This window comes from Podarcis cretensis (genome assembly GCF_951804945.1).
Source record: "Podarcis cretensis genome assembly, chromosome: 2".
In the NCBI taxonomy this organism is placed as follows: Eukaryota; Metazoa; Chordata; class Lepidosauria; order Squamata; family Lacertidae; genus Podarcis; species Podarcis cretensis.
Window position 1 is genome coordinate 48220150 of NC_137171.1, and position 23320 is coordinate 48243469.

Here is a 23320-nt window from a genome sequence, read left to right on the forward strand (position 1 = left end):
GGGCACTGTGGCTTTTAGAGGAGAAGAATATGTACCGTATCCCAAAAGTAGTGAGTCTCACTTGCAGAAGTGAATTAGCACAGTTGTCACTTTTAAATAGCCCTGTGTTTAACATGATTGCTGAAATTTGATCCTTTCCTTGCTTATAAGAGTATTATTATTGCAAACCTTCTACATAGGAGTCTCAGATTTCACAAAAGAAGCTCTGTACAATACAAAGTTGCATTGTGTTGGTTGAATTTTGTATTTGTGTTAACCTTTATGACCAGGTGGCGCTGTGGGTTAAAGCCTCAGCGCCTAGGACTTGCCGATCGAAAGGTCGGCGGTTCGAATCCCTGCGGCGGAGTGCGCTCCCGCTGCTCGGTCCCAGCGCCTGCCAACCTAGCAGTTCGAAAGCACCTCCGGGTGCAAGTAGATAAATAGGGACCGCTTACCAGCGTGAAGGTAAACGGCGTTTCCGTGTGCGGCTCTGGCTCGCCAGAGCAGCGATGTCACGCTGGCCACGTGACCCGGAAGTGTCTCCGGACAGCGCTGGCCCCTGGCCTCTTAAGTGAGATGGGCGCACAACCCCAGAGTCTGTCAAGACTGGCCCGTACGGGCAGGGGTACCTTTACCTTTACCTTATGACCTGCCTTGGGGAAAATTTTGGTCAAAAGGAAGTATAGAAATAAATCATAGCATACCATAACATACTGTAGAAACTCAAGATATCAAAGCACTTCATTAATATGTTTGGCAGCATTTAACTTCTCAGCAACCAACAATAATTATTATTTGCATAGTTGGATTCTTTTTTGGTTGCTTTTGTCAATCATTATTCTACATTGTAACAAAGTTATCACTGAAGTATGTGTTTTGTTTTTAAACTTACTGCTTCCTTACATTCTGCACCAATAATCACATGATCTTTCTGGAATGTTTCCCTTAAATATTGAATCTCCTTATATCTCCTTATATCTCCCTTTACAAATATGAGCTAGTCTCACAATAGAAAGATATTTTCTTTCCTTGCTCATGAGTGAAATTTCCTTCCTTTCACTAGAAAAAGCAAGGTAATGTTTTATTTTTCATAAAATCTAAACAGTGGCTTCCATGCTACAAAGACAGCCTTGAAAGGACCCCATGTTAGCACACTCTACTGTTGTTTATTACTATAGGTTTAGGAGGAAAACTCTGCTTTATGTACATACTCAAGAGGTTACCCCAAGGCCGATAAACTCCTACTTTACAGCTGATTAAGAATGATCCTCAGGCGTCCTTTATTGCCACGATTTTCAAACTACCTTCAGGGATACCTTTCCATCTGCAGCCCAGTCTTATGCATGTTTACTTGTAAGTTTGATTGGACTTTCTCCTGGGTCAGTAGGAAGTAGGAAGCGCCATGGTGGTATCAGATCTAGTCCAACATTTTGTTCCCACAGTGGCTAACTGAATGCCTCTGCAAAGCCCTTCAAGCAGGACATGAGCGCAGTAGCACTCTCCTTGCTTGTGTACCACAGCAACTGGCATTCAGAGGCATAACTCCCCTGATACTGGAAGCAATATATAGCAGTCATGGCAGTGGTTGAAACCAAGGACTTTCCATATGTAAAAAATCAAGCTGATGTTGATACTTACTTCATGTGAAAAGCTCATCAGGCCTATGGCGCATCACTATTTACATTTATGAACAAAGAGCGTTCCCTAAAAAACAACCAGCACTATCTTGCAATTTGTTTGCTTTTCAGGTTACCTGGTCCACCATTACTGATCATTTAATTGAGGAAGCCATGAACATTTTTCAAGGAAACCCTGATGTCCCTAGTAATTGGCCATTTTCAAAAATGTTTTTTTAAAGGAAAAATATATATATTCTACTGAAATATGTTCTTGTATTTCATCCCATTTGTACTAACAGAACAGCACTAAGGAAATAACAAATAGAGTGATTCTGTCAAGCAAAGAAACAAACAAAAGAAAACAGATTAGAAATAAATAACTGTTTCTCCCCAGTACAGTGCCTAGGCCTTTCAAAAGGCAGACAAAAAATGAATCTTGTCACTTCTCTTTGCTTTGTTTGCATTGCTTTTATTTCAACATCCTTCATGGATATTAAATTATATAATTCTATTTCTAGGTCAGTTGAATGAGCTATATTGGTACCATGCAGACATGCAAGCTTTACTCCCATAGGGGTATAGCTTATTAATCAAATTCTAGAAACAATTTCATTGATAATACTAATACTACTAATAATAACAATAATAACAGTGCTTGCAAAAATAGAACAAGCTTGGAAACCTTAATATTAACTTTATTGAGTATGAGCTTTAAATTCCCCTTCTGTTTTTTGGTTCATTGTTTTCAGATTTTGCAGGTTCAATAATTTTGCTTCTGTGTGTTTCTCTTCTTCTAAGTGGTTACTGTTTACCCCTGGTGGGTAACTTCAAGCCCAAGTGTAAAATGTAAAATGCAGCCCCAGGCCTCTCTGTCTGCCCCTCCCCTGACCACAACCCTGACTGGTCTGCTCCACACCCTCTTTAAGTTCTTTTGTGAGGCTGGAATGTATCCTGGGACATGATAATTTAACTTACTTGTTGTATATGTAGAAATCACTGGATTTTGTGTAGAAAGTAGCCTACTGTACAAAGATATGAGCCACTTCAGTTGCTCAGTCCCCTTTGGACCTGCTTACCACTGAATTTGCTCCCCACCCCCTGAAAGTTGATCATTAGGGAATGCATCCTAAGGCTTAAAAGTTTCCCCACCCCATATTCTACCCTAGACCAGTTTATCATGTTTGTTATTCTTTGAACTCTATACCCTTTATACTCTATTATGTATATTATACTTTGAAACATTCATTTTACAAATGAGATACTTAGCACTGAGCTTGGTGTTTCAGTAAAGACGTTTAAAAAACAAACTCCAAGGCTGTGGTCTTACCTGGAAGGCACACTTACATGGAAGTAAGTTCCATTGAACAAAAGGAGACATATCTCTAAGTAAACATGCATAGGATTGCTCTGTTGAATTCATGGAATATTTATAATTACATTTTCAAAATAAAATCATTTTTATCACACAGAACTATGAATAAAAAAATTAAGATAAGAAAATATGTTTGTTTGGAATGTGCAACTTCCATGAATGCTATATTATCAATATGGTGAAGAGAGGCATTTAACTAAAGGAACATGAAAGTTAATATCTGGTTTTTTTAAAAAACAAGCCAACAAACAAAGTACAGATACAGAAAATGGAAATAACTAATTAAGCAGCCATTTTGAAAGCAATCTTTAAATGGGTTCTTATATTGTACCAGTGACATGGGAACCACTACAGAATTGTTCTTTCCTGCATTGCAAGTATAATGTGAGTAGGAGTTCTGGGCCATGTGGTAGAAGCCCATCAGTGTTCTCCTGCTTCCTATTCCAGAATTACCTCACTTTCTAGAATGCTGGAGCTGTGGTAAGAACCGCAGCATGGTTTTCTTGCATTGCCTCTGCAGAACTGCTTCGCAGCGGTTCACACACTGGTGTAACATATAGATTGCAACTCCCAGATGTATATTCTAACAATTCCCATATTATAAGATACTGGGGAAGGAGGAGGCTTTCAGCACTTTGCTTCAAATGGCTGTGAGATACAATATGCCTTTACATACCTAGTGCATCTCTCACAGTGAAAACAGTTCAGCATTTATTCTATTGTGGGCAATATCATATAGCAGTAGTGGGAAACCATTGCTTCTTCAGATTTTATTGGCCTACAAGCCACAACAGCTCATGGTCAGGATGGTGGGAGCTGTAGTGTAGCAAAACTTACACTGGAGGGTCACAGATTGCCCTGCCATGTACACTGCCATCTTCCAGAAAGTTCGCAGTGCTATGTTATTTGTTCCCACTAATGCCAGATCCTTTCAATTCATGAAAAGTTGCACGTCCCATTCAAATGAAAGCTCAATGACAAGTCAGTATAGTTCCAATCTCTGATGTTCTATGGATTCTGCATGTCATTAAATAAGATGGCAATGTAGGTTTATGTGAGTTGTTGTTTGTTGTTCCGAATCCCACATATAAAAGCAAAAATAATAATACACTACTGTCCCCACAGTAAAGAAACCCAAAGAGGATTAATCATATCTGTCTAATAATAGTTGTTCCCTTTAGACGACCAGATGTGCTCTTTTGAAACCTATCAGAATCTGCAGTGGAAAATGTTATTCCCCTGTGAAACTAGCTTATAGAGAAACTGGCAGCTGAAAGAGACCTGTTGGAAAGGGTGGATTTGTATGGAGCATAAAGCTAGTATCACCACAAGACATAGATATACTAAGTATTCATGGATACATGGGACCCGGGACCCAAAGTAGGTGCTGGATTTTCAGTTATGCTTTCCTAATTAGGGTGCTGAAACCTTGGAATGTGTTCTTGGCCCTTAGAAAAATGTGTTCTTATTCTGCTACAAAGATCCACTGTTCATTGTTTTGAAAACATTTAAAGGGACATTTACAGAAGGTGTTGGTATATGTCATAAATGAAAGAAGGGTTTTGCAGAGATAGATACTAGAACCCAAAACCTGGAACCCTTTCTACAATGTGTCCATCAAGGCAACTGCTTCATTTTGCTTCATAATAAGGGTGCTGTTAGGTTGGATTCCAAAGTAACCGCAAATCATGATATCAGTTATTTGTTCTGTTGCCTTTTGCATAATGAAAGCAGTTATATAAGCAGAGTCATTTCCTATTATCACTAGGCTTCATTAAAGCACTATATAAATATTTGTCCTAGAATTACTTTATTTTAAAATGTTTTTACTTCATAGACAATACACAACTAGAGTATATACAGCAAACATTATCCTACAAATGCTGTATGATGCCTTATGTGTAAAAAAAACCACAAAACAAATAAACCTTGGAATATTTTACTAATTGCATAAGCAGTTTGCAGACCATGTTCTCAAATGTGGATATTATCAGACGTGTCCCTGACATCTTTGAGTAAGACTGGGAGAGATTCCTTTCTGAAACCCTGGAAAAATGCTGCCAGTTAGTAGATAATGCTGAGCTACCTAGACCAGTGGTCTAACTCAATTTAAGGTAGCTGCCTGAGGACCTCCTTAAATATATTTCCTCCACATATGTTTCATATATGGAATCAATTTTGAAGATACTTGTTTCTTCTTTCTGACCTTGTTTGGATATCATGCTAAAATTTGGTTTCATGTTTTTATTGTTACAGGAAAGTAAAATTATGTTTACAGGTCCCAATTTCTGGGGTGGGGGGACATGAGTTTCCTTTCTTAAGATCACTTTTTTAAAAATTCTGAGTAAGGCAGGAGGAGGCAGGTAGCAGCAGCAGGACCATTGCTGACTAGAAGATGAATACCTACCTTAGCATCCGCACCTGCTTTCTACTGCACCTGTAGAACAGAAGCTTGTTGGAGAAGCCAAGAGGTTTGGCCAGCTAGCCTGGCTCATGAAGATAAAGAACTATGGCACAGTGGTAGCTGGTTTCCAAAGGGGAAGCCTTTTTATTTGGAGACACCACTGATGGTGGGTTGTCACTGACAGGCTAACCCTCATGGGATCGCTCCAAGTGTGACAAGATCAAGAGCAAATCCCATGGTTGATTGAAACAGCCAGACCTTGAGAGGATGTGAAGTAATATGGCTTCCATGTGAGAGGTGGGATGCTGTGGAGCTGCATGTGGTGAGAGCATGTATGCTGCTCACAAAAACATACCTGGTGTGATTGGTGGGCATTGGTGGCAGTTTTTAATGTTTGATGTTTTATCGTGTTTTTACTATTCTGTTGGGAGCTGCCCAGAGTGGATGGGGAAACCCAACCAGATGGGCAGGGTATAATTATAATTATTAAATTATTCTTCTGTTTTGCTGGTTTGATTGATTAATTGTATCCTAATTGCATATTTCTTTTCTATTAATATGTTCACTGCTTTGATATACTTTGGGCTAAAAAAAAGTGGTATATAAAGAAAGCATAACATAGCATAATGGATTGCTGCGAGAGAGAAACGGGGGATTTTGGAAGTTCAGGGATAGGAGGTGACTCAGGTTTGTTCCCACAAGGCATTTGTACACATTGTTACAGGTTCTGCATGGTTTACCAGAACTGCTTTAAATATCAGGTATGCTTAACTGCCAGCTGAAATGTGCCCTCAAGTGTTTCTCCACAACAGAACTCTATAGCCATGGGCTGGAAAAGCTTTTATTCCATCCACTGTAGGCTATTTCAGGATAAGTTGACAGGCTGTACTGTATCTTCTTACTCAATCACTTCTATTCACTGCATGCCAGTAGTATTTTCAGAATAGCACTCAACGATAAGGAAAAAGCAAACATGAATGGACTGCTGTGAATTTATTGGTACTCCAACTTCCCTTGATCAAAAGTCCTGCCAGCTGAGTGGCTTGTCTTGCCTGCTTAAAGAGTAACTTTCCACATCCCGTCTGACTAGCCAGAACATTTCTTATTCTGAGAGATAAAATGAGAGTTGGTGACTTAAGGATGAAATAAACAGGAGCAAAGATGGCTTGTCAGTGCCAAGCCTTGTCTTGGCAGCTGCCTCAGCAGAATGCATTTGATAAACTGTGATTGACAAAACACTATAGAGCGATAGCTTGAAGCTGAAATCAAGGTTCACAGGAAAGCAGGCTAACATTAGAATAACAGTTCAAGTACATAGACCTGTCACAAATCACTTCAGGTGTTAATACTTCAAGGAGATGAAATACGGATGAGAATTTTATGAAATGTTTGCAGAAATCATTGATATTACAGCCTATAATAAAGGATGGGTTTATTTGTTTTGTTTGTTCATGTTTAACATTTGAAATAATGTAACAGAATTCCTATTTTTCATTTCCATTTTGGGTAATAGCTTTTAAGATATGTAGTCATCTTTAAAATTGCAACAGAATCCGTAGCAAAGCACCATTCAATTCCGTATTTTCATAGAACTACTTATAAAAGATAAAAATTAGGAACACTATAAAAGATTTGTAGTTGAGGTTTATGATTTCTGAAAAGGTTGTTGGTATTTGGTTTAAAAATAAATCTACCTGAACCTTTTTTGTAATGGTTCCTAGTTTCCCCCACTAGAATTGTCACTAATGGCAAAATTATAAAGAGTTTACTATTGTGATTATGACAAACCAATTAGTGATAATGAGGTGATGTTACAGGTTGTTTGCATACTTCTGTCACCCCCAAACTACTACTACTACTACTATTATTATTATTATTATTATTATTATTATTATTATTACTATTTACCCCGCCCATCTGGTTGGGTTCCCCCAGCCACTCTGGGCAGCTTCCAACAGAATATTAAAAAGATGATAAAACATCAAACATTAAAAGCTTCCTTAATTACTTTTGAAATGATTCAAGTTTCCCCAGAAGAAAGACAGGAAACTATGTTTGGATCCAAAGGTGCTCTCCAGTGATAGAAGGAGTCCACTGACTTCCAACCCTCAGGAACATTTTTTTCCGGGAATGTAGGGTACTGCAGGAGCCAAAATCCCAGAGCTTTCCATGCAGTGCAATATCTGGATTTTATCTATGCCACAAGTTTATTAAGCAGCAGCTCAACCAAACTCTGAACTTTTCCAAACTAATACATGACGTGAATAATGCTCATGAGAAGAGGCAGAGGTGTACCTAGGATCCCTTGCTCCCTTGGTAAGGAGCTGTATAGGCAGCCCTCCGGGGGGGGGGGGAATCACTTTACCACATGGAGAGGAAAAGCCACTCCCTAGGCTGTTCTCTCACCCAGGAAGGAGGGAGGAAGGCAGGGCCTAGTCATGTCCCCCAGGAAGGGTGAATTTTGAGAGCTGTGTGCGCACACAAAAGTTGGGAGAATTAAAAAACTTCCATCAGTAGTGGGTGTGAAGAAGGCAGCAGCGATACCAGCCATCGCGTCACACCACCCACCCCCAATCTCAATTTCTTCTGAGGCGATTCTCATCCAGGCAATCTGCCTCGTGTGCCTCTCGCCCCACACAACGAACTCTTTCCAAAGTCAGAGCAATTTTTATGCCCCCTGCCCCCCCCCGTCTGTGCCCTTGGAGAGAACTGGTTTTGCCAACCCCTAGGTATGCCCCTGAGAAGAGTTATCAAGCCCTAAACATCTCACCTTTGTATCAGTAATTGCATCCAAGGCAAACCACTTATGATAGCCAGCTAGTTTGCAAAGTTAGGCTGGGTAATTTCTCCCCAGCCCAGTCTCTAGAGAGGCCCCTTACATTTAACTGGGACATGTGCAGTCTCTCTAGATCTATAGGGTTACGGTATGATGTACTTGCCAATTCAGTGTGCTGGTTCTTTGTCACAGGTAATGTTTTGGCAAAATGCAAAACATCATCCTCTTGAGCTGGCATTGGGTCTCTTGTGACTGATCTCTTGTACACAAGGGCTGGGTACTAAGTTACAAAATGTCTTCCTTTCCTAACAGAGATAGCAGAAGAGAGCCTGTGGATATTTGATAGCTTGACCCCAAGTCCCTGGAAATCACAACTTCATTTTATGTTTCGCTCAACTTGCAATCTCTCAGCAAGGGACTAGTAATTGCTGGCTTTCACTTACTCCTGTGGGTCACTTTCATTTATTTTGTTTTTCTCTTCTTTTAAAACAAAATTGTATATAGCAGTTGACGTATGAATAGACCTGAATCTTTTGACTGGGGAACAGATTCTCCAATTTTCTGTGAATGCCTCAACATTTATGCTGGGTCTGCCAGAATGCTCTCTTTTCACTGACATTATCTTTTCAATTAAAGCTATAACAATCTGATCAAGAAATTGCTAACTCTGGTTTTATTCCTGCACTCACAAAGGAGAAAGCAGAATAATATTTGGCAGATGATTTCCACTTCAGTGCCTACTGATACCTCTTGCTCTAAATGCTCCATCTGTAAGTTCCACAGGGACAGAGCTGGACCTATTCATAGAAAATGGATAGCTTCCATCATTTCAGATGGAAAATGCAGTGTTCATTTTAACAGGCCTGTCTTCCTTGGGCATGCTGCTTTATATTTCTGAGTGCTATATGATTGTGAAGGTTGCACAAGGTTAATGCACTCAAATACTAGCCTGCTCCAGTGCCAGGTCAGTCACTGGCTGGCTTCCTTGATCTGAGGTGCACATGTGTATACTGGTGGCTTCATTCTAAGGTTAATAATAGGAGGCCACTGAAGACATTGAACAATTTGTCAATTTTAGCTGTCCTTACTCAATCAAATTATAATGCTACAATAATAAGGATTCTGAAGTCCTCACTGATACCTTGGCCACTTAATAGTGTTCTTGAAAGGTTTGCTGCTGCCAAGAATTACTGAAAAACTTTGGTTAGATAGCATTCTGTGTCTTCTGTGGTAGGTTGACTTTTTTATTTTGGCCAGCCTTTCTGTTGAGACATCTTTGCAAGATTGGCCAGAAGGGGAGGAGCATAGGAATGAGACTACTGAGACTGTAGATGAGGAGGAGCCGAGTGGGTCCTCAGATGTTATCCCTGTCCTGCCACAACCTGACACCCCAGTGGAGGAGGGAGATCCAACAGAGTCATTCCCAGCTCTTTCCCTGGAGCAAGAGGTTGTTCCGGCAGCTGGGGAAGCAAATAAGCTAGAGTCTTAACAGTGTGTTGACTTGGCTGACTCAGGCCCCATCTCTATCAGATACATTGGCATGAACAGACCCAGACCACTCACAGGAATGCCCACTTACTTGCCCAGTCATATTGCTTGAGATGAAAACTGTGCAAATGACTGTGCCTGCCCCACTCTTCAAAAGGGAAGCCTGGGGTGTATTCGCTTTAGCCTGGTCATATGCATTCAAGTCCTGTTTCTGAATTGCTGAGGCTTGTAACCTGTGGCCTGGTCTGTGTTTAAATGGTGTAGTGACTTTTGGAATAAAGCCTCCATGAATAATCAGTCTGAGAGTGGGAGCCAGGATGCTGGAGCTATTTCATTTCTGCATAGGACAGAAACATACATTCTAAAATTACTATTTTGGGTTAATTTGCTTATCTCACGCTTTACTCAACATATAGATAAAAGTCACCAATATGTGCTGTGATCCTATTAGTGATCATGTATCTCTGTTATTGCTAAGAAGCTCATGGTTGAAGCTATACGTATCCAATTTTTCACTAGAATGTTAATTCATCCCCTGTGTTCGGGTATATTTTTCTTCCTCTATTTTCTTACAGAAAAAGGAGACCAAAACAAAGCTCCAATGCAGCCTATTGCTATCTCTGTTTTATGCATCACCAATTTTAATCCTCCCTATTAACCTGACAATTAAGATATTGATCTTGGTAGGCATAAGATCATGTCTTGCTCTTGGCAAAATGTTTTCAGGAAAAGCTCTCTTCTGACTATTATTTGCAACAGTATTTTCTTGAATGGTAAGTTGAGAATAGGAAATGGTCAGAATGTATGTAAGACATACCCTAGTAGTGGTATGGATGGCACCTCATATACACTTATCCAATTAAAACATGACAGAATTTGTATCTGTAATATTAGGATATTGCTGTGGTTAAGTTAAGAAGCCTGCTGCTATCAGAGCTTAGACCAGCATAGCATATCACATATTCGTATAGCAGTCAGAAGCACATTGATAACCGCAGGAAGAAAAGATTGTGCAACAGTTTCCAATAAAACTGTGGCCAACCAACAATTCAGTGTATTCGCAGTGCCACCTCCATATTAACCATGCATGCAAGGCACCAGTCACCATGATAACATCATGTAACTCATTTGATGCCCCTTTGCATGTACATACTGTACATGCTGCCAGGAAATGTCCACAAAGTATCCATATGTAGCGCCTGCATGTGTGCCACAGTTCCCACTTCTTTCAATGGTATTATCCACTTACCCGATTGTATCTTACTGCAAATATTTGGGAAACTGGCTTTATCATTTTCCCTTGTGGATGTAACATCCCATGCCTGCTTTGGTCTGGTTTGGTTTTTATGTGTTTGTCTCATGAATTCCTATTTTGTTATTTCGGTTTTATGGCTAAAATTCAATTAAAATACCTAAAAAAATAGTACATGCACAGATGCTTTATGTATGCTTCTCTGTATCGTATCTGGAATTGTTTAATGCCTGTGTTTTACAACTCAAGTGATAACAGGAAGTCTTTTAATTCTGGAGTCTGTGACTTCTGACCAAGGATGGATATATCTGTCAATTTTAGTTTTTTTCAGTTTCTCAGTTCTCCACATTTCTGCAGCAATTTGTGATTATTATTTTTAATCCTCATGAAAATCTGTTAGCATTTTAGTGTGAATTTCTCCTAATAAACACACATTGGATTTGTTTTTTTGCCTAATATACACATTTTTGCAAAACAGTTTCCACCACTGTAATGCATTTTTGTATGTTATATTCACTAATACATGTATTATTATGCATGCTTGATACTAATAAAATACACTTTTGTGCACATTACCTGGCTGAAAAAAATGCATTGGAGAATTCAGAGAAGTGCAAATTTCAAAGGATAGCATGCTTCGATTCATACCTTGTTTTGGAAAGTATGAATTTGGCAGGTTTTTCTTTAAAAGTGTCCTTAATCAAATTTCTCCCCCATCCTGACTTCTGATTGTTGATAATGAAGTACAGAAAATGGAAGGGAGACATTTTAAAACTAAATGTACTTTCTTACTAATTGAAAAGAGAAAACATCACCTTTGAAAACAATGTATGAGATACTATTCCTTTGTATTTTATGAGCAGTTGTAACTACTTATCTAGAATAGTATATGCCACTAAGATGTTTGTGTTCTCATAGCAGAGGGATATGTTTTGGAGATACACAGAAAGTGTGTCCTATATCCTCACATTGCTGCCACTAATAAGTATACAGTGGTACCTTGGTTCTCAAACATAATTCATTCCGGAAGACTGTTCGAGTTCTGAAACGTCCAAAAATCGAGGCGCAAAGTGCTGTCTGCAAATTCAGTTGAGAAAACTGAAAAATACGCAGCGGAAGCAGTTTGACTTCCGAGGCACGTTCGAAAACGGAAGCATTTACTTCCGCTTTACTCTGGGTTTTCGGCGTTCGGGTTACGAAACGTTTATCAACAGTGACATTCAAGAACTGAGATAACACTGTACTTTACACTGAGGTTAATACAAAGATAAATGTTTGAGTCCCTTTTTATATGGGTATCAGTTCCTGTGATGCATTAAGTAATACTGTGCATGCTGATAGATAGATATATAGATAGAGATATAAATGCAAAAATATATAATGTGTTTGCTTATGCCTAGGAGCTACATGTGCAATCACAAAAATGTTCAAATCTTTTTTATTTCCCTCCATTTTTTATACTGTTACATTTTACTGTTGTGTGTGACAAATTGCTTCGTGCTATAGAGCCTTGCCAGCAATACACTTCAAAATATATTGTATAAAATATTAATGTGGATAATAAGCACCAACAGTTTAGGGAAGTATGGATGTCCATGTGGCTAAAAATAATGTCAGTGCTCCAGTTTTGAAGTGATGCAAACATAGATCAAGAGTCTTCCCTTGTAATGTTGTAATATGTACACTTCTGAATTGGAACCTGGGAAGAGAACAAATAAGGGTGTGTTTTTTACAAGTGTCAAATGGGTTATAATGAGCTAACAAATGCATAAGTTAATGCCTGAGCAACACATTACAGTAGGGTGTATCATAATTAAATTGACTGTTCTACAATGAGCCTTAAAACACAGAAATTTGTAATTTTAAAAAGTGGGGGTTCTATGGTTAGCATATAAAGGAACAGATAATTCCGGATTCTGTGTTTCAGAAAGATGGCATTTGCAAGTCGTTTTAACAATGCATCATATAAATATGAAAAGCTAAGCTGTTTTTAGTTTAATTGGCTTGGTGAATGCAGTTCAGGCAAGAAGAACAGTCAATAACTACTTCTCCGGCTTCAAGGACAAGAAAAGATCAAACAACTCATCAGAAAGAAAATGTAAAAATGGACATAATAATGTAAAACACAACAGAATAGGTAATTCTATCACTTAAAGATGATAGGTGTGTGAGAGAGAGAAACGACAAATCCTTTCTTTTACTGTATAATCAGATCAGATGAAGAAGCAGGCTTTCTGCAGCAGAGGGGGGCATAACAGCTCATATTCTATTGTCTTTGAGTTTTTGTTTCTGTCTTGTTACCTTCAAAGGTTGTTTTCATTTCTTCATAGCCTCTGTCTGCATGTGGAGAAAGATTTCATTTAGAGTAGAATTAGTATGAGAGCATTTTTAGTTTTAGTTATTGAATTTGATGTGGGGAGAGACACATACTTAATGAAGCAGAGTAAGACAAAAAGGGTTTGTACCAAACTGTGCCAGAATTTTATATTCCAATACCTTTATAATACAGATGAATTTGCTCTATATTTCAAAAATTCTGATTCATTCAATTCGTTTTTGTGTGTGCGAGAACAATGGCATGGTTTCCTCCACGGCTATAATAGCTGTGTAAGGTATTTAAGGCTCAAGGTCGATGGTTGTTGTTTTTTGCCAGTGTTGGGGTTTGAACCTGACTTTTCCTGATCTAAGCCCAATGAGGAGTTTCTCAAATCCTGCTTTGTCTGCTTTGGGGATTGGAAGGAGTTTGATAACTGGTTTCCAGAAATAATATTGTAGAGAAAAAGTAAGCACATATAATTCTGAAGATAACTAATATAGGTTACTTTTAGATTCTAAAAGTACAGTCTCAATATTTAATAAACAACAGATTACTTTTCTTTTACCCTTTGATTACACTGCCCTCCTAGCAGCTATGATACCTGTAATCCCTGGGAACACACATTCTATAGTAGCAGTTTGTATGGTGCAGCAGAGTTGCATTTGCCTCCTGACAACAACATCACTGCAGCTTACCTGGATGGAGCTAAGATAGGGAGTGGTGAAGTTGGGGCTGTTCTGAAACACATGTGGGACCTTTAAATTGGCTCCATCAGTGCATCTGCACAGCCAGTGTTGTTATTCCAGCATGTTGGTTTTTTATAAGAAAATGCCATGGAGCGGTTCATGTACTATGAAGTTGAGTGTGGCAGCAATGGAATTAAAGGCTGTTGGAACTGAAGAGTGAGGGGGAAATGAGCATTTCAGAGATGATTGGAAAGATGCCAAGATGGCAGAGACTACCCATTGAAAGAAAAAAAGACCTGCAATGTGTTGATGAGCAGGAATATAACATAAGCATGAATTTGTGAAGGTTCATTGATGAGGCATATTACATGAAATAAATGTGAAAACTGATGGGTAGGAGATTAAATTGTTCATCCTTAAGGCTTTGCTTACAAAATGCCCTCCTCTTAAAGAATAGTTTAGAGATTGCAGGTCATAGTGTACCCTATCCTTCCTGAAAACTGCAAAATCCATCAGTGTCCCATTGAGATTAATATCATTTAAAAAAAAAAAAAGATGGTGTAGAATCTGAATAAAAGCTTAATAAGTAGATTATTTAGAACAATAGTCCTCATGAGAATGTTTGATTCTGAGTGTAGCTGCTAAAGAGAACCCTAAATGCAATTAGGTCTCACTCCCTGTGTGTGTCAAAGGCAGTAGTCACATAGAGGTATCCCAAAAGATGACATTAAAAAAAAAGTGTTCCAACATTTACATTTTTCATTCCTTTGGGTATCAGCAACAAAACCTTTGTTAAGAATTACTGGAGCCTTGGAAAACACACAGTAGAAAATTAGTTTTGAGAAACTTGTTTTAGATGTTTCACATCAAAAAGATGGATGCTTCTGCCACCATGGGGAAGCAGTTTGTTGTCCTCATCTGTAAGCTTTGTAATTGTTAGAAACTATTCTCCCAAGGTAGTCAGTGATAAGGACAAAAGGAAACTACTGTTTTCACTAAACACATACAAGTTATAAAGGGCAAACTAAACCAAGGTCAATTAAATCTCTCTCCCTTGTGTTGTAAATGCAGCTGCTGAACAAATATACAAAATAATTACAACACAAAACTGTATACTGTTTCAGTGGTACCTCGGGTTACAGATGCTTCAGGTTACAGACGCTTCAGGTTACAGACTCCGCTAACCCAGAAATAGTACCTCGGGTTAAGAACTTTGCTTCAGGATGAGAACTGAAATTGTGCAGCAACGGTGTGGCGGCAGTAGGAGGCCCCGTTAGCTAAAGTGGTACCTCAGGTTAAGAACAGTTTCAGGTTAAGAACGGACCTCCAGAATGAATTAAGTTCTTAACCCGAAGTACCACTGTATATAGATTGCAGGAGTATAGTTTGCATATTAAGAAAATATGCAAGGTTTTACTGGGCATCATTATTATTAAAACTATTCAGAAAGGAGGGCAGAAAATATAAGGTCCAATTGGTAAAGGGTAAAGGGACCCCTGACCGTTCGATCCAGTTGCGGACGACTCTGGGGTTGCGGCGCTCATCTCGCTTTATTGGCCGAGGGAGCCGGCGTACTGCTTCCGGGTCATGTGGCCAGCATGACTAAGCTGCTTATGGCGAACCAGAGCAGCGCACAGAAACACCGTTTACCTTCCCGCTGGAGCGGTACCTATTTATCTACTTGCACATCTTGCTTTCGAACTGCTAGGTGGCAGGAGCAGGGACCGAGCAATGGGAGTTCAACCCGTTGCGGGGATTCGAACCGCCGACCTTCTGATCGGCAAGCCCTAGTTTTTGTGGTTTAACCCACAGCGCCACCCACGTCCCATTGGTAGTGGCCTACAAAGACTTTTCTTTCCACCTGTTTGCTGGACAATTTGCCCACAAAACAGGAAGAAAAATGTACTGTCCAGATGCTCAGGACCATACAGCTTAACCTTTTCTCCCATGTCACTTCCCTGATGAAAACTGCACGTGTGAAGGCAGAGAGAGAAGAAATGTGTTTCCCTTTCTGGAGATAGTAAGGTTAGGCTGCTTTGAGGGATTGGCATGAGGGAACAGGTTCACACACACACAAAGCACAGTGCCAATCTATAGCAGTTCGTGTTAGTCATTGTGGCTGCTCTGATAAAAGTTTCCAAAATGTAACCCTGAGGAATCCAATTGCACAAATGTCCTGGTGTAGAATAGTGGTCATCTGGTACTATTTTCTGGAACCCCAGGAGGCAATGTAGAAGGAAACCATGGTATTGTGACTTTGAGGGGTGGGCAGGCTGTATGCCTGAGCTGCCTCTAATTCCTGGATGTAACACAGATTCAATTCCTGGAATAGCCAGGCTCGCTTTCTGGTGAGGTAGTTGCTGTCTAAGTATGGGTCGTTAGAGTAACAAAGAAAGTGGCTCAGTGCCAGAGGACAAATGAGTGGGCTTTTCCTCCCTCAACTGTCTGTTAGAGAGACAAAGAGTTGAGTTATGTGAGCTAGAGCTGCAGGCTGCAGGCTGGGCAGATGGGAGAGGCAGAGCCATGCCTGATCCCTGTTTGAATCAAAGGCTGTGACTATGGGAGAAGCAAGACCCTGTTGAGGTGTTAGTGCTGTGAGACCCTCCATTGTAGGATCAGATTGTATATACATGTAAATAAGTCGTATATCCATAGACAGCACAATCTCCGTTGGCGTCATTCTGAGGAAATTGAACCCCGTGTAAGCGCCTGGAACCCTTGGAATCTCATAATGCTTGGCGATTGGGGTGGTGCACAACACTATTAAAAGTTACTGAGAGGTGTTGTAGAAACAACAGGTCACTGTTTCTCTCACCTTGCACAAGGCTATTTCAATCCCCAAACCAGTACGGAAGCTGTTTTGAAATTAAATAAGTTGGTTAGTGTGTTGTGCTGATAACGCCAAGGTTGCAGGTTCAGTCTCTGTATGGAACAACTACGTATTCCTACATTGCAGGGGGTTGGACTAGATGATTCTCAGGGTCCCTTCTAACTCTTATGATTCTAAGCTCCTACAGGCATTGTATGCCACCAAAGAAGTGCATAACTAAGAGCATTGCTCTTGGGCAGCCTTTTCTTCAGGAGAACCCAGGCAAGTTTGGGCAGGATACGGTCCAAGTAGATGAGCAGACTGTTTCGCTTCCAGGCTGCTTAAGCCTTCAATTGCACTTGTGCCATTCTTGGTGGAATGAGCCCTGAGGCTCTGCGGTTCTCCAGGTCAGCTTGAAATCTAGTGTTTCTTATCCTGGATTCTGCATTTAGCCTTGTGACTCAGTCACAAATTGTGTTCCAGACACTAATAATTTGTTCTTGTACTACCATTTTACGTGCTAAGAGCAGCTTAGCACCTTGTCAACTCTGTGGGGGAAGGGTGCAGGGTCTTAAGTATGGAGGACATTGCATTTTGTGTTAAGGCCCAAAGACCTTTGGAGGAGATACAAAGCATCGTGGAACATTTGACAAATGTCTTGTTCTGCTATGAACTTTCTGATGCTAAGAGCCATTCAACAGTGGAACAGACTACCTAGGTAGGTGGTTTATTCTCCTTCGCTGGAGGTTTTTAAACAGATGGCCACCTGACCGAGATTATTTAGCTGTGATTCCTGCATTGCAGGACTAGATGACTCTTTGCGTACCTTATAATTCTACAGTTCTACACACAGCATGTTGCACCAACCATATAACATTTCCTGTCACTAGAATGCAAGGGTTCGGGTTTTGCAGAATGCACACACTAATGTTCAAGAATCAAATCTGGCTCCAGTGATCTATGTTTAAAAGAGGAAATACTTTGCCATTCACTACATAGTTAAGAAATGCAAGAATTATAGGCATGCATTATATTTTCATTCTAACGATTCATGTACAGTATATTGTGTAATCCTTAATTTTATGGTACCAAAAGGAGTGCTGCTAGGATCAGGAGTAAAGTTTTATATAAACCGTAAATCTGGCATATTGCAGCTATAAAAATATTTATTTTACACATTTAAATTCAGTGCCCTAAATATTTAGATCCTTACATGTATGAGTGTTCAGAGAAATTAACTCTCCAATTTTTGAAATTGTTTTATATATATATTCCAAATACTGAACACAGAGTCCTTGGAAATTAACCAGCAATACTGTTTTTGTTTGTTTGTGGCAGACCTTTCAGGATTTTATTTCAAAATAAGTGACCATCACACAGTACTGGGGAAAGAGACAAATAATTCTATTTCCTAAATACTGTTGGTTCCAAAGAGCAGTGATTTAAAATTAGGTCATTTAGTGGATTGTGGGAGGACGGAAGATTAAAGGTGATAGCTTGTTATGATTAGACTAGGGTTCTGCTTCTGTTCCTGACTCATTGCAAAGCATATTGTGTGGATGAGCTGCTTGTGGGAGGACATCTAATGTGAAAGTAAGGTAGGCTTATCTAAATAGCACCAAAAGGAATTCTGTGAAGGCACCTACCTGATATCAGTAGGCAGGGAGTTCCAAAGTGTTGATGCTGCCGCACTAAACAATTCAGTTCTTGCAGATGTAGTGCAGGTATGGAGATGTATGGTGTGTTGAGGAGGGGTAGTATCTATGTCGTGATCCTCCTGCGGTAGTTTGTCTACCTTTGGTCCCTACCTTGCACTCAACTATCACCTGTGGCTCCTTGAAGCTGCCAGCATGTGATAGCGGCCACACCCCGGGAACGGCTTTGACTGGCTGACGAAACAAAGTGAGGGTAGCCAGTGGGTACCTTGGTGAGTTAGGGACTTTCTGTGCATGCAAATACAGGCTCTGGCAGATTGAGCAGACAAGACCAATAATAAGTCTAACGGTCAAGAAGGCAGTTTCTACATGTGCTGTAGAGGAAAGTGAGGGGCAACCTAGGAAGGTAGAGAGCCCATCTAGGAGAAGGAAAATTGATGCTAAACCTCTGCTGCCTTAGGGGAAAAGGCTAAGGAGTAAACCCTACATAAATCTGGAGTGGAGTCCCTAAGACAATTGGATAGTGCCTTGTACACCTCCTTCCAGCAACTCCTGCAGCCTAGCTGGCCAAACGTATTGCTCTTTTTTGGACCACATCAGCAAGACCAATAGAGTCTTGTCATCTGGGCATTCCAGAAACTTCATATACACTGCACAGGTCTGCAACCCAGGGCGGTCAATTCGGTGCTGCTCATGCAGCGCTTTGACTTCAGTCTCAGAGGCACACTCCATTGTCTCTTTACTGAAGCAGCAATAAGACAGGTCAGCATGTTTGGATAGAAATGGCCACAACTTTATTCATTACGGATGTCAGTTGATTTGCCTCAGGCATTGGGTATGCATCCTGAATCAACCAGCCCAACTGTTGGTTGATCATTCTACCAGGGTTGATCCTGGGTTAAACGATCCCCCCATGATGAAAATCAAAAAGGGCAAACCCACCAGGGTGCCATTTGGGGAATTCTATGGCCTGTTAGCCCCTGTCTGGCCCTTGGACAGAACCTTTCCCCCTGGACCTATTTACCGAGGTAACCTGAAAATATGTTCCAGTTTCGACTAAGGATCCAATCCAGTGTGTTTTTCAGCCATAAAATTGTGACAGTTGCTATGAGGCAGGCAAAGCCCCCAGACAGGTCCAATTTGTTTGCGAGCAAATTTATCGCTGGCCTCGAATACAGCAACCATAGCAGGGTCATGCATGTGCTCTACTGTACCATCTTACCTTTGGGCAGGGCACAATGCAGCTGTGAAGGCAGACATGAGTGGATATAGGCTCCCCCAAAGCCTTTCTCTCAGATCAGCCATAATTGGTTGAACTGAATTCAAATAATTGACAGGAAGACCTAGCATCCCTCATGAATGGCTACAGCCAATGAAAAAGGATCCTCACTCTCCTTTCCAGCTTTTTATTTATTTTTTTCAAAAATCATGAACTCATATGCAATTCACACGTGACACATTGTTAATATCACATTTTTAATAGCAGTTCTTGGACACTACAAACAAAAATGGGGCTCAGCCCCTGCAATAGCAGCCCAAACCATGTCATAATATTCACAAATACATGAGTGTATGTATGTGTGTGCACGCTACTATGAGCAGCTTCACACCAGTTTTGGACACTTACAGCAGTCTGAAATGTTAAGAGAAGTGCTATAAATAAAAGCACTTTCTACTTTCATGAGCATGCACTTTTGGCATGCTAATTACATATGTACCTCAAAACTGGTAATATGATGGAAAATGAGTCTCCCTTCCCTGTGAGCTACTTTTTTATTTATTGCATAACAATTTGAACTTTATGCATATACATGTTTATACATGGACCCACTATTTCAGTTCTTCAAAAACAAATCTGTACCACTGATATTTATAAGATCTATAGGGGTTTTGCTGCATTCCTTAATGTAGCAACAATATGCTTTCTGCGTAGGTCCACCTACATCAATAGGAAAATATTCTTAGCACCAGGGCAAATGGAAGGGGTGGGGGATATCTATTCATCTATCTAAATCGGTAACAGTGAGCAGCCCCCGAAATGAGCGAGCTTCCCTGCACACATCCTGAGATGGCCCACAAATCATGGCTGGGGTGGCAACACACACACACACACACACACACACACACACACACACAGAGCCAGGAACACAAACACAAGAGAAAGAGACAGAGAATAGTTGCGAACTCCTGCTGAGCTGACCTCCGCAGCCCAGAGAACTGGAAGGAGGGGACAGGGGATGGGGAAAACCTCAGAACACAGAAAGTGGAGTGTGTTGGATTGGGCTGAAGTCACGAGAAAATGACTATCTGGTAGAGAAACACACATGAGCGGCACAACCCCAGCCCAACCCAGAAGCAGCCCATTTCGCATGCCTCTCCTTCATACAACAGTGTGTGTGAGGGAAAAACCAAATAAATATACGAGACACTTTTCCCTCTCTGCTACCTGGGGAACACTCGCCTTTGGTGGGCTCACCTTTCCTCCCCTGCCCCTCTGTTCTCTCCACATAGTTTTTAAATGAATCAGGAAACTGCTCTTAACTTTACTTTTCTAGTCCTGCATCTTTGGCGCCATCCCAATGACTCACCGTACAAGGTGGGCTGAGCTCAGGGCTGGAGAGAAAGCGAGGGAGGGAGGGAGGGAGAACAAGAGGAGAAGGCAAGGCGACAGCAGGAGCACTTCTGTTGCCTTGTGAGATGAGAGGGCCGTGTGGTTGGGTGGAGTCATGGGATTCCATGGAGGACAATAACTCTAATGCAGGAGCTGCTGAAGCAGATTGAGAGGACCGGGATGAGGGGACCTCTCTTTGAAGTCCCATCAGGAAAGCGCGGTCATTGCGATAAGGCTTCTTAAACCCTGTATCTTCCTCAACCTTCACTCTCCTCATCTGAGCAGCACAAGGAAGAGGGCTGAGTGCTGGAGACAGAGGGACTCCCTCCATTCCCAGTGCCCAGTGCTGGGAACCAACCACATCGTCTCCGGTCCCATGAGGTGCTGGGGTGAACCTCCTCAGCTCCTTCGGTGAGAACGGTGGCAATGCAGTTTGTTGTTTCAACCTCAAGGTGTATCGCCAGATCATGATGTTTAGCTGGTGATACATCACAATGTTGAAAACCTGACATCACCCAGCCTAATGTCCAGTGTGACAAAGCAACATCCTTGGAAGCTGCTGGAATACCAGGAGTGTCCAACACTGAGCTTGACCTCATTAGCTAGTATTATATATATTTGGAGTTAATTTCCTTTCTATGATGCCAGCTATAACAAGATATATTCCTCTTCATTTAATGTTGGGTGATCACTGGCAACTTTAAAATGAGAAAATGCTCTCTGAATTATTACATGGTTAGTTATGATGAAATCAACTATTTTTAGTAGATAACATTCAGTAGAAATCCTGAGTTCTGCATTTCTAAGTAGTTTTGACTTGACTACATATTTCTTAGTATTATTCATAGCTTTTTGCTTGCAATGAAGGGCCCTTGAAAATCTGCAATATTTTCTGGTGCTTTAAAATCAAGAGTGTTACTCATCAGACATAAAGCTCAGCTGATTAGACCTGGACAAGAGCACCTGAAAATGACATGGTTTGAAACACTCATACCTTTGATATCAGTTTTTACAGACAGCAAACTTCTCTTTGTGTACAGTAGAATAAGAGCTCTTAGCAGCCTGCTTTTGAAATCACACATGGGTCTAGCTTTTAGACACCTATTGAATGAGATAACATTTTTATGTCAAATCGGCTTAAGAAATCCAACTGATTGTAATGTGGTTAATTTGGTAACAAATTATCACTGATTTATTATGAAAAGTCCCAAGGTCCATCACATTGGACAAGTGGGACTTGCAACCAAGTGTTGCAGTGTATTCTTAGCTTCTAAAAGGAGTGATCTTGCTCAGATTCCAGGCTGCCATTAACAGAAGCTATGCTGTGCTGTGCTGTTCAGGCTTTTTGGAGCATTCTCCCTCAACCCTAATCCTCCTCTCCAAAATAAAGCTTTTAGGGCTTTCAGCAGGCCAACTTCTTCACTCTGCCTTATCCCAGCTCCCCTGTCCTCTCCTTCTCCCCACAACTGCTACAATAACATTCATAATGTCTTTATGGGGGGGGGGGACTTTTTTGTTACTTTTAATTTACAAAGTTATATTTTATTTATGATTTATTTATTAAAATATTTATATTTCATCTTTTAGACAAATGTCCTCCATCTGCCAGGGTATCCCTGAATATATAGAAACTACAACCTTTGGGCTGAACTCATTTCACTTTGAAAACAATGGACATTCAGCCACCCAAGTTCATTATTAGAGGAAACTATTTAAATGTCAGAGATCTTTTAAATGGCAGCTCATGTGTTTAGTATATAGTGTACCATGGGTATGTCCTTTTTGCAAAATATAATTCCTTCAATTGTAACATGGGAATACAAACGTGGGTCAGGAGAGCTAACATGTTGTCTTCCAGATGTTGTGGACTACAACTCCTATCATTCCTGGCCATTGGGCACGCTGCCTGGATCTACAGGGAGCCATAGCCTGAAACAGCTGATGGGTATCCCATTGGCTATCCTGGTGTCAGGGAAGAGTTAGAGTTAGAAGTTTCCAGTTTCCCAGAGGGAGAAAGCTTTCCCCAAGGGGGGGAGGAGAGCAGTGAATCTAATAGAAGAGAGCAACAGGAACAACAGGGAAGGACAGGATGTTCACAGGAAAGGCAAGGGTTAAGTTCTAGTTCAGATTCGGAGGAGGGGAGATACAAGCCCGCTCTAGTGAGGAGGTTAGAAAAAAGAGCGGGAAAGCGAAAGGAACGGCGCGTTCGCCATTTTGAGAGTGGCTGGTCACGGCGAAGCAGAGCTCAGAAGGTATCTGAAATAAGTGACTCTGAGGAATAATAGTTAAAGATAAGAACCGTTTATAAGATGGTTTGTTAATACGCAATAAAATGTTATAAAAGAACAAGAA

The 23320-nt window shown here is 40.6% G+C and overlaps 1 protein-coding gene across 19 annotated transcripts in view; it reads left to right on the plus strand.

Moving 5' to 3' along the window:
* Nucleotides 1-23320, plus strand: part of TENM2 (teneurin transmembrane protein 2) — a 716795-nt gene that overhangs the window by 311544 nt on the left and 381931 nt on the right. Inside the window, exon 1 of one of the 19 annotated variants that reach the window (XM_079964740.1) lies at nucleotides 21608-21703. The exons of 17 other annotated variants lie outside the window; for them this stretch is intronic. In XM_079964740.1, the coding sequence (XP_079820866.1) occupies nucleotides 21682-21703 (22 nt within the window). In that variant the 5' untranslated portion in view covers nucleotides 21608-21681. Of the gene's footprint in view, nucleotides 1-21607; nucleotides 21704-23320 lie in introns of those variants that run through there. One more of the 19 variants, XM_079964744.1, reaches the window with a different exon arrangement.